This window comes from Oncorhynchus keta, chromosome 28 (assembly GCF_023373465.1).
Source record: "Oncorhynchus keta strain PuntledgeMale-10-30-2019 chromosome 28, Oket_V2, whole genome shotgun sequence".
NCBI lineage: Eukaryota > Metazoa > Chordata > Actinopteri > Salmoniformes > Salmonidae > Oncorhynchus > Oncorhynchus keta.
The window spans coordinates 77,904,381-77,916,894 of NC_068448.1; the positions used below are offsets into that span (position 1 = coordinate 77,904,381).

The following is a 12,514-nucleotide window of genomic DNA, read 5'->3' on the forward strand; positions in this document are numbered from 1 at the left end:
TAAGAGACAGTTTCTGGGGGACCGGGGATGGTGATGGAGTTATCTAAGAGACAGTTTCTGGGGGACCGGGGATGGTGATGGGGTTATCTAAGAGACAGTTTCTGGGGGACCGGGGATGGTGATGGGGTTATCTAAGAGACAGTTTCTGGGGGACCGGGGATGGTGATGGGGTTATCTAAGAGACCGTTTCTGGGGGACCGGTGATGGTGATGGGGTTATCTAAGAGACAGTTTCTGGGGGACCGGGGATGGTGATATCTAAGAGACAGTTTCTGGGGGACTGGGGATGGTGATGGGGTTATCTAAGAGACAGTTTCTGGGGGACCGGGGATGGTGATGGGGTTATCTAAGAGACAGTTTCTGGGGGACCGGGGATGGTGATGGGGTTATCTAAGAGACAGTTTCTGGGGGACCGGGGATGGAGCTGAGGTTGAGACTGAGGCTGATGATGGCTCAGACTGGCAAGGGAGTTGTATTCTGAGCGGTCTGCCCAACGCGTCACCGGGGGCACACTGCCTGCCCTCCAGGACACCTACAGCACCTGATGTCACAGGAAGGCCAAAAAGATCATCAAGGACAACAACCAACCTAGCCACTGCCTGTTCACCCCGCTATCATCCAGAAGGCGAGGTCAGTACAGGTGCATCAAAGCAGGGACCGAGAGACTGAAAAGCAGCGTCTATCTCAAGGCCATCAGACTGTTAAACAGCCATCACTAGCCGGCTACCACCCGGTTACTCAACCCTACACCTTAGAGGCTGCTGCCCTATATACTGTACATAGACATGGAATCACTAGCCACTTTAATCATGTCTACATACTGTTTTACTCATCTCATATGTATATACTATATTCTATTCTACTGCATTTTAGTCTGTGTCACTCCGATATTGTTCGTCCTAATATTTATATATTTCTTAATTTCATTATTTTACTTTTAGATTTGTGTGTATTGTTGTGAATTGTTAGATATTACCGCACTGTTGTAATAACATCTGATAAATATGTGTATGTGATCAATAACAATCGATTTGATTTTGATTTGAACAGATGTCTCTGTGGACTTAACCGCTCTGTATTTCAGTCTATGTGTGTACAGCAATGGGGAAAATGACCATGTCTGTGTTTTGTCAGAGCCTTGATTTACACGCTCAGGATTATGCATGGCTATAAAGAGAGGCCGACGCAGAGGAGAGAGAGAGAGCCAGACGAATACACCTTCTGACATTCGATCAATGGTCTGGTGGATATGTAGTTGAGATGAGAAGGCGCTCTGTCACGTCTGCCAAGGATCTGGTAGTTTGGAATGTTGTGGCGCCACCCAGTGGAATTAAGAGACATTGCTACTGAATGGACTTTTTCCACATCCAATTCATTTAATTTCAGTATATCTTTACATAGTCCCATACCAACATGTATGTTAAATTTGATTCATCACATGCTGGAGATCTTTATCACTGTGGGCTGTTGACTGTCTGAATCTTTATCACTGTGGGCTGTTGACTGTCTGAATCTTTATCACTGTGGGCTGTTGACTGTCTGAATCTTTATCACTGTGGGCTGTTGACTGTCTGAATCTTTATCACTGTGGGCTGAATGACTGTCTGTGGGCTGTTGACTGTCTGGATCTTTATCACTGTGGGCTGAATGACTGTCTGTGGGCTGAATGACTGTCTGTGGGCTGAATGACTGTCTGTGGGCTGTTGACTGTCTGGATCTTTATCACTGTGGGCTGAATGACTGTCTGTGGGCTGTTGACTGTCTGGATCTTTATCACTGTGGGCTGAATGACTGTCTGTGGGCTGAATGACTGTCTGTGGGCTGATTGACTGTCTGTATTTGTATCACTGTGGGCTGAATGACTGTCTGGATCTTTATCACTGTGGGCTGAATGACTGTCTGGATCTTTATCGCTGTGGGCTGAATGACTGTCTGGATCTTTATCACTGTGGGCTGAATGTCTGTCTGTGGGCTGAATGACTGTCTGTGGGCTGTTTGACTGTCTGGATTTGTATCACTGTGGGCTGAATGACTGTCTGGATCTGTATCACTGTGGGCTGAATGACTGTCTGTGGGCTGAATGACTGTCTGGATCTTTATCACTGTGGGCTGAATGACTGTCTGGATATTTATCACTGTGGGCTGAATGACTGTCTGGATATTTATCACTGTGGGCTGAATGACTGTCTGGATATTTATCACTGTGGGCTGAATGACTGTCTGGATATTTATCACTGTGGGCTGAATGACTGTCTGGATATTTATCACTGTGGGCAGAATGACTGTCTGTGGGCTGAATGACTGTCTGGATATTTATCACTGTGGGCTGAATGACTGTCTGGATATTTATCACTGTGGGCTGTTGACAGTCTGTTGTGTTTGTTGTGTTAAATCTTGAAAGAGAAACATCTATAAAAATGACACAAGAAAATAAAAGTGTGTTATACTCTCTCTGCTATAATATCTATTAGGCTATAGGCCTCGTTTCGTCCATACTCGACCCACCAGATCTCTGTCCGTGGAGTTCGAAGGGCAGATCTATGACGTTGACCTCGCGGAAGACGACCAGTCAGCCGTGCAGAGACGTGTCATCAAAAAGCGTCACTATGAGCAGGAGGACCCCGAGTTTGCCTTGGAGTCAGACGACAGGTCAGAGGAGATGCTAGCGGATGATACCAATGCCGTGGGGTACCCGAACTCTGTCAAGGTCACACACAAGTATGACATCGTTCCTACCGAGGGAATATTTCCCTAGTCAATGTCTACTTAACTTGCTCTTTGGGGGTTTGGCCTGGTGGTGCAGTTAAGGCCTTTTCCCCTCTCCCAGGTGTTACTACCTGATGAATGACACAGTCCTCCCTCGCCCCTCTCCCAGGTGTTACTACCTGATGAATGACACAGTCCTCCCTTACCCCTCTCCCAGGTGTTACTGCCTGATGAATGACACAGTCCTCCCTTACCCCTCTCCCAGGTGTTACTACCTGATGAATGACACAGTCCTCCTCCCTTACCCCTCTCCCAGGTGTTACTGCCTGATGAATGACACAGTCCTCCCTTACCCCTCTCCCAGGTGTTACTACCTGATGAATGACACAGTCCTCCCTTACCCCTCTCCCAGGTGTTACTACCTGATGAATGACACAGTCCTCCCTTACCCCTCTCCCAGGTGTTACTGCCTGATGAATGACACAGTCCTTCCTCCCTTACCCCTCTCCCAGGTGTTACTACCTGATGAATGACACAGTCCTCCCTTACCCCTCTCCCAGGTGTTACTGCCTGATGAATGACACAGTCCTCCCTTACCCCTCTCCCAGGTGTTACTACCTGATGAATGACACAGTCCTCCCTCGCCCCTCTCCCAGGTGTTACTACCTGATGAATGACACAGTCCTCCCTTACCCCTCTCCCAGGTGTTACTACCTGATGAATGACACAGTCCTCCCTTACCCCTCTCCCAGGTGTTACTGCCTGATGAATGACAGTCCTCCCTTACCCCTCTCCCAGGTGTTACTGCCTGATGAATGACACAGTCCTCCCTCGCCCCTCTCCCAGGTGTTACTACCTGATGAATGACACAGTCCTCCCTTACCCCTCTCCCAGGTGTTACTGCCTGATGAATGACACAGTCCTTCCTCCCTTACCCCTCTCCCAGGTGTTACTACCTGATGAATGACACGGTCCACTGTGAGAGAGAGATCTACTCTTCCTCTAGAGCCTGGAAGGACCATAAGAGCTATGTGGACCAGGAAGTTAGTCTGTCTCTATACACCACATAACTATCTTACATCACGTAACAGTCCTGTCTGATCTCTTTCCTCTCTATACATCACGTAACAGTCCTGTCTGATCTCTTTCCTCTCTATACATCACGTAACAGTCCTGTCTGATCTCTTTCCTCTCTATACATCACGTAACAGTCCTGTCTGATCTCTTTCCTCTCTATACATCACGTAACAGTCCTGTCTGATCTCTTTCCTCTCTATACATCACGTAACAGTCCTGTCTGATCTCTTTCCTCTCTATACATCACGTAACAGTCCTGTCTGATCTCTTTCCTCTCTATACATCACGTAACAGTCCTGTCTGATCTCTTTCCTCTCTATACATCACGTAACAGTCCTGTCTGATCTACTTCCTCTCTATACATCACGTAACAGTCCTGTCTGATCTATTTCCTCTCTATACATCACGTAACAGTCCTGTCTGATCTCTTTCCTCTCTATACATCACGTAACAGTCCTGTCTGATCTATTTCCTCTCTATACATCACGTAACAGTCCTGTCTGATCTCTTTCCTCTCTATACATCACGTAACAGTCCTGTCTGATCTCTTTCCTCTCTATACATCACGTAACAGTCCTGTCTGATCTCTTTCCTCTCTATACATCACGTAACAGTCCTGTCTGATCTCTTTCCTCTCTATACATCACGTAACAGTCCTGTCTGATCTATTTCCTCTCTATACATCACGTAACAGTCCTGTCTGATCTCTTTCCTCTCTATACATCACGTAACAGTCCTGTCTGATCTACTTCCTCTCTATACATCACATAACAGTCCTGTCTGATCTCTTTCCTCTCTATACATCACGTAACAGTCCTTCCTGTCTGATCTCTTTCCTCTCTATACATCACGTAACAGTCCTTCCTGTCTGATCTCTTTCCTCTCTATACATCACGTAACAGTCCTGTCTGATCTCTTTCCTCTCTATACATCACGTAACAGTCCTGTCTGATCTCTTTCCTCTCTATACATCACGTAACAGTCCTGTCTGATCTCTTTCCTCTCTATACATCACGTAACAGTCCTGTCTGATCTCTTTCCTCTCTATACATCACGTAACAGTCCTGTCTGATCTATTTCCTCTCTATACATCACGTAACAGTCCTGTCTGATCTCTTTCCTCTCTATACATCACGTAACAGTCCTGTCTGATCTCTTTCCTCTCTATACATCACGTAACAGTCCTGTCTGATCTCTTTCCTCTCTATACATCACGTAACAGTCCTGTCTGATCTCTTTCCTCTCTATACATCACGTAACAGTCCTGTCTGATCTCTTTCCTCTCTATACATCACGTAACAGTCCTGTCTGATCTATTTCCTCTCTATACATCACGTAACAGTCCTGTCTGATCTCTTTCCTCTCTATACATCACGTAACAGTCCTGTCTGATCTCTTTCCTCTCTATACATCACGTAACAGTCCTGTCTGATCTCTTTCCTCTCTATACATCACGTAACAGTCCTGTCTGATCTCTTTCCTCTCTATACATCACGTAACAGTCCTGTCTGATCTCTTTCCTCTCTATACATCACGTAACAGTCCTGTCTATCTCTTTCCTTGCACATCATCGAACAGTCCTGTCCTCTTTCCTCTCTATACATCAGATAACAGTCCTGTCTGAGGTCTATTTCCTCTCTATACATCACGTAACAGTCCTGTCTGATCTCTTTCCTCTCTATACATCACGTAACAGTCCTGTCTGATCTATTTCCTCTCTATACATCACGTAACAGTCCTGTCTGATCTCTTTCCTCTCTATACATCACGTAACAGTCCTGTCTGATCTCTTTCCTCTCTATACATCACGTAACAGTCCTGTCTGATCTCTTTCCTCTCTATACATCACGTAACAGTCCTGTCTGATCTCTTTCCCTCCCCTATCTTTCCCTTCCTCTCTTCCCTTCCTTTCTTCTATCAGCTACTCTCTCTCTCCTCGCTCTGTGTGAATGAAAATATTAAAAGTACGCTTTATATGATTGCAGATCGAGGCCCTTCAGGACAAGATAAAGAACCTTCGGGAGGTCAGGGGTCATCTGAAGAGGAGGCGACCTGATGAGTGTGACTGTGGAAAGAAGAGGTTGGTGTTTGTTTATTTTGCCTTTCTAAAAAAGTCGTAGTAATGCTTCCTCATTCGCGGCAGGGTAGCCTAGTGGTTAGAGTGTAGAGGTGGCAGGGTAGCCTAGTGGTTAGAGTGTAGAGGCGGCAGGGTAGCCTAGTGGTTAGAGTGTAGAGGCGGCAGGGTAGCCTAGTGGTTAGAGTGTAGAGGCGGCAGGGTAGCCTAGTGGTTAGAGTGTAGAGGCGGCAGGTAGCCTAGTGGTTAGAGTGTAGAGGTGGCAGGTAGCCTAGTGGTTAGAGTGTAGAGGTGGCAGGTAGCCTAGTGGTTAGAGTGTAGAGGTGGCAGGTAGCCTAGTGGTTAGAGTGTAGACGAGGTAGGGTAGCCTAGTGGTTAGAGTGTAGAGGTGGCAGGTAGCCTAGTGGTTAGAGTGTAGAGGTGGCAGGTAGCCTAGTGGTTAGAGTGTAGAGGTGGCAGGTAGCCTAGTGGTTAGAGTGTAGAGGAGGTAGGGTAGCCTAGTGGTTAGAGTGTAGAGGTGGCAGGTAGCCTAGTGGTTAGAGTGTAGAGGTGGCAGGTAGCCTAGTGGTTAGAGTGTAGACGTGGCAGGGTAGCCTAGTGGTTAGAGTGTAAAGGTGGCAGGTAGCCTAGTGGTTAGAGTGTAGAGGTGGCAGGTAGCCTAGTGGTTAGAGTGTAGAGGTGGCAGGGTAGCCTAGTGGTTAGAGTGTAGAGGTGGCAGGTAGCCTAGTGGTTAGAGTGTAGAGGTGGCAGGTAGCCTAGTGGTTAGAGCGTTGGACTAGTAACCGAAAGGTTGCAAGTTCAAATCCCCGAGCTGACAAGGTACAAATCTGTCGTTCTGCCCCCGAACAGGCAGTTAACCCACTGTTCCTAGGCCGTCATTGAAAATAAGAATTTGTTCTTAACTGACTTGCCTAGTAAAATAAAAATAATACAAAAATTAATTCAACTGAGGGGTATACAAACAAAGATGGATCAATGAGTTAGCCAGCTAACTTGTCTAATTATTGTTGTACTGTATAGCCTTGTTATTGGATGTGGATAAAAAAATTGGCCAAATATTATGTGACTGTGGCAAGAAGAGGTCACTATTAAAGACAAACATTGAAGAAGAGGTCAGTATTAAAGACAAACATTGAAGAAGAGGTCAGTATTAAAGACAAACATTGAAGAAGAGGTCACTATTAAAGACAAACATTGAAGAAGAGGTCACTATTAAAGACAAACATTGAAGAAGAGGTCACTATTAAAGACAAACATTGAAGAAGAGGTCACTATTAAAGACAAACATTGAAGAAGAGGTCACTATAAATAAAAGAAAAAAGACACACATTGAAGCCATTAAAGACAAACATTGAAGCCAGTATTAGACAAACATTGAAGAAGAGGTCACTATTAAAGACAAACATTGAAGAAGAGGTCACTATTAAAGACAAACAATGAAGAAGAGGTCAGTATTAAAGACAAACAATGGTTTAAGAAAATTGTAATAAATAAAGAAAATGATTGAGCCATACAGATTGAGTCATACAGATTGGGCCATACATTTTACATTTACATTTAAGTCATTTAGCAGACGCTCTTATCCAGAGCGACTTACAAATTGGTGCATTCACCTTATGACTGAGCCATACATGCTGAGCCATACAGATTGAGCCATACAGATTGAGCCATACATGCTGAGCCATACAGATTGAGCCATACATGCTGAGCCATACAGATTGAGCCATACATGCTGAGCCATACAGATTGAGCCATACATGCTGAGCCATACAGATTGAGCCATACAGATTGAGCCATACAGATTGAGACATACATGCTGAGCCATACAGATTGAGCCATACATGCTGAGCCATACATGCTGAGTCATACAGATTGAGCCATAGAGATTGAGCCATACAGATTGAGCCATACATGCTGAGCCATACATGCTGAGCCATACAGATTGAGCCATACAGATTGAGCCATACATGCTGAGCCATACATGCTGAGCCATACAGATTGAGCCATACAGATTGAGCCATACAGATTGAGCCATACATGCTGAGCCATACATGCTGAGCCATACTTGCTGAGCCTTACATGCTGAGCCATACAGATTGAGCCATAGAGATTGAGCCATACAGATTGAGCCATACAGATTGAGCCATACATGCTGAGCCATACATGCTGAGCCATACATGCTGAGCCATAGAGATTGAGCCATACAGATTGAGCCATACAGATTCTAAAATAGTTGGGAAGAGATTTTGGATGTACTGATTCCATGTCACGTGGTTTATGAACCGATACACAAAACAACACTGGATGATTAAAATCTTGTTTTTTCAGTTTAAATGATGGGATACAACCATCACGATGAACTGCAGATCTTCGAACTGCAGAAATAAAATCGCTACTGTCCATAAGTAGCTTGTTTTTGGTCGCAGGTTCAGGAATGGGTTTTGAATTGTAACATTTACCTGTAGCTAACTGTGCAGATAGCACGGCTGGGTGATTTAAAAAGTAATCGTGAATCGATCAATAATGTAACAATACTGTTAGCAAACATGTTTATCTTCAGTTTACGGTCTGTAGAAACTATGAGAGTAGAAAGGTTCAGAACTTTTATGAAACATCACAGCACAGATTAAAAATATATATTTCAGGTAGTACTCATAACTGGATGGTGTTCAGAGATAGATGAGAGGGGGTTAGGGTAGATGAAGGATGGGACTAAAAACAAACTAAAGATAACTAATGTTAAAAATATATATATACTGTGTCCGTAAAATGTATAAACTGGAAGTAGAAGCCTAAGTGTTGTCGTATAGTTTACTCCAATTAGGGGAGGGCTGGTAAAGTTAGGGGAAAATCGATCACACAGCCATGCAATCTCCATAGACAAACATTGGCAGTAGAATGGTCTTCCTGAAGAGCTCAGTGACTTTCAACATTCCACCGTCATAGGATGCCACCTTGCCAACAAGTCAGTTCATCACATTTCTGCCCTGCTAGAGCTGCCGCTGTCAACGAAGTGAAAACGTCTAGGAGCAACAACGGCTCAGCCGCGAACTGATAAGTTACGCAAGCTCACAGAACGGGACCGCCGAGTGCTGAAGCGCGTACCGCAGAAAAATCATTTGTCCTCGGTTGCAACCCTCACTACAGAGTTCCAAACTGCCTCTGGAATCAACGTCAGCACAAGGACTGTTCGTCGGGAGCTTCATGAAATGGGTTTCCATGGCCGAGCAGCCGCACACAAGCCTAAGATCACCATGCGCAATGCCAAGTCTCTGCTGGAGTGGTATAAAGCTCGCCACAATTGGACGCTGGAGCAGTGGAATCGCGTTCTCTGGAGTGATGAATCACTCTTCACCATCTGGCAGTCCAACGGACTAATCTGTGTTTGGTGGATGGCAGGAGAACACTACTTGCCCCAAAGCATAGTTCCGACTGTAAAGTTTGGTGGAGGAGGAATAATGGTCTGGGGCTGTTTTTCATGGTTCGGGCTACACCCCTTTGCTCCAGTGAAGGTAAATCTTAACGCTACAACATACAATGACATTCTAGACGATGCTGTGCTTCCAACATTGTGGCAACAGTTTGGGGTAGGCCATTTCCTTTTGTCATCGAGGTAAAAGGTGGCTACTTTGAAGAATCTCAAATATAAAATATATTTTGATTTGTTTAACACTTTTGTGGTTACTACATGATTCCGTATGTGTTATTTCGTAGTTTTGATGTCTTCACTATTGTTCTACAATAGAACAAATAAAGAAAAACCCCTGGAATGAGTAGGTGACTGGTACTGTATGATGTGTTGTGTATTATATCCTGTCTTGTGGTAAATCTTCATGGTTCCTGTATGGAGGTTGCATGTGCAGAGGTCTGGAAGGGATCGTCACAAGCGGCAGTAGGAACACAATACCGTGACTCAGTCTGGAAGGAATCAGCCCTACTCTCTTAACCATCGCCTTGCCCCAGGAGGATGGGTCTGAATTGGCACTCTTTTGCCTATATAATGCACTACTGTCTGTAATTTTATTTGGTGGGTGTGTCTGTCTGTCCTGTCTGTGCAGGGTGGCGGCCCAAGAAGTGGATGGGAAGACGCAGCTGTTTAACGAGATCAGGCGGAAGAAAAAGGAGAGGAAAGAGAGAAAGAGGCTGAAAAATGGGGATGACTGTAGTCTACCTGGCCTCACCTGTTTCACTCACAACAACGACCACTGGCAGACCGCCCCCTTCTGGAACCGTACGCCACTATACTGTTACTACACCGTTACTACGCTGTTACTACACCATTACTACAGCGTTACTACACTGTTACTACACTGTTACTACACCGTTACTACGCCAACACTACACTGTTACTACACCGTTACTAGACTGTTACTACACCGGTAATATACCAACACTACACTATTACTACACCATTACTACACCGTTACTACACCATTACTACACCGGTAATATACCAACACTACACTGTTACTACACCATTACTACACTTTTACTACACCGGTAATATACCAACACTACTCTGTTACTACACCATTACTACACTGTTACTACACCGGTAATATACCAACACTACACTGTTACTATGGCTGTTACCAACACTGGACTGTCACTACACCGGTAATATACACACTACACTGTTACTAAGTTACTCTGTTAAGACCGTCTACTAAATGACTTAAATGTAAATGTTACTACACCATTACTACACCGGTAATATACCAACACTACACTGTTACTACACTGTTACTACCAACACTACACTGTTACTACACCAGTAATATACCAACACTACACTGTTACTACACCATTACTACACTGTTACTACACCGGTAATATACCAACACTACTCTGTTACTACACCATTACTACACTGTTACTACACCGGTAACATACCAACACTACACTGTTACTACACCGGTAATATACCAACACTACACTGTTACTACACCGTTACTACACTGTTACTACACCATTACTACACTGTTACTACACCGGTAATATACCAACACTACACTGTTACTACACCGGTAATATACCAACACTACACTGTTACTACACCGGTAATATACCAACACTACACTGTTACTACACCGTTACTACACTGTTACTACACCGGTAATATACCAACACTACACTGTTACTACACCGTTACTACACTGTTACTACACCGGTAATATACCAACACTACACTGTTACTATACCGGTAATATACCAACACTACACTGTTACTACACCATTACTACACTGTTACTACACCAACACTACTCTGTTACTACACCGTTACTACACTGTTACTACACCGGTAATATGCCAACACTACACTGTTACTACACCGTTACTACACCGTTGATATGCCAACACTACACTGTTACTACAATGTTACTACAATGTTACTACACTGTTACTACACTGTTACTACACCGTTAATATGCCAACACTACACCGTTACTACACTGTTACTACACCATTACTACACTGTTACTACACCGGTAATATACCAACACTACACTGTTACTACACTGCTACTACACTGTTACTACACCGGTAATATACCATTACTACACTGTTACTACACCGTTACTACACTGTTACTACACCAGTAATATACCAACACTACATCGTTACTACACTGTTAATATGCCAATACTACACCGTGACTACACCGTTACTACACCGTTACTGCACTGTTACTACACCGTTACTACGCCATTAATACACTGTTACTACACCGGTAATATACCAACACTACACTGTTACTACACCGCTACTACACTGTTACTACACCGTTACTACACTGCTACTACACTGTTACTACACTGTTACTACACCGGTAATATACCAACACTACACTGTTACTACACCGCTACTACACTGTTACTACACCGTTACTACACTGTTACTACACCGGTAATATACCAACACTACACTGTTACTACACCGTTACTACGCTGTTACTACACCGGTAATATACCAACACTACACTGTTACTACACCGTTGCTACGCCAACACTACTCTGTTACTACACCATTACTACCCCAACACTACACCATTAATACGCCAACACTACACTGTTACTACACTGGAGGGTTCTGTTCTAGTTAGTAGTTAACCCTGTTGTCCTTTCTCTAATCCTCCAGTTGGAGGGTTCTAGTTAGTAGTTAACCCTGTTGTCCTTCCTCCAGTTGGAGGGTTCTGTTCTAGTTAGTAGTTAACCCTGTTGTCCTTCCTCTAGTTGGAGGGTTCTGTTCTAGTTAGTAGTTAACCCTGTTGTCCTTCCTCTAGTTGGAGGGTTCTGTTCTAGTTAGTAGTTAACCCTGTTGTCCTTCCTCCAGTTGGAGGGTTCTGTTCTAGTTAGTAGTTAACCCTGTTGTCCTTCCTCCAGTTGGAGGGTTCTGTTCTAGTTAGTAGTTAACCTTGTTGTCCTTCCTCCAGTTGGAGGGTTCTGTTCTAGTTAGTATTTAACCCTGTTGTCCTTCCTCCAGTTGGAGCGTTCTGTTCTAGTTAGTAGTTAACCCTGTTGTCCTTCCTCCAGTTAGAGCGTTCTGTTCTAGTTAGTAGTTAACCTTGTTGTCCTTCCTCCAGTTGGAGGGTTCTGTTCTAGTTAGTAGTTAACCCTGTTGTCCTTCCTCCAGTTGGAGGGTTCTGTTCTAGTTAGTA

At 44.3% G+C, this 12,514-nt stretch overlaps 1 protein-coding gene across 2 annotated transcripts in view; it reads left to right on the plus strand.

Moving 5' to 3' along the window:
- The window catches only part of LOC118380729 (extracellular sulfatase Sulf-1-like), a 111,934-nt gene that overhangs the window by 88,240 nt on the left and 11,180 nt on the right, over positions 1-12,514 (plus strand). Inside the window, exons 12-15 of one of the 2 annotated variants that reach the window (XM_052484026.1) lie at positions 2,471-2,648; positions 3,652-3,748; positions 5,768-5,862; positions 9,915-10,087. In XM_052484026.1, the coding sequence (XP_052339986.1) occupies positions 2,471-2,648; positions 3,652-3,748; positions 5,768-5,862; positions 9,915-10,087 (543 nt within the window). Of the gene's footprint in view, positions 1-2,470; positions 2,718-3,651; positions 3,749-5,767; positions 5,863-9,914; positions 10,088-12,514 lie in introns of both variants that reach the window. The other variant, XM_052484025.1, reaches the window with a different exon arrangement.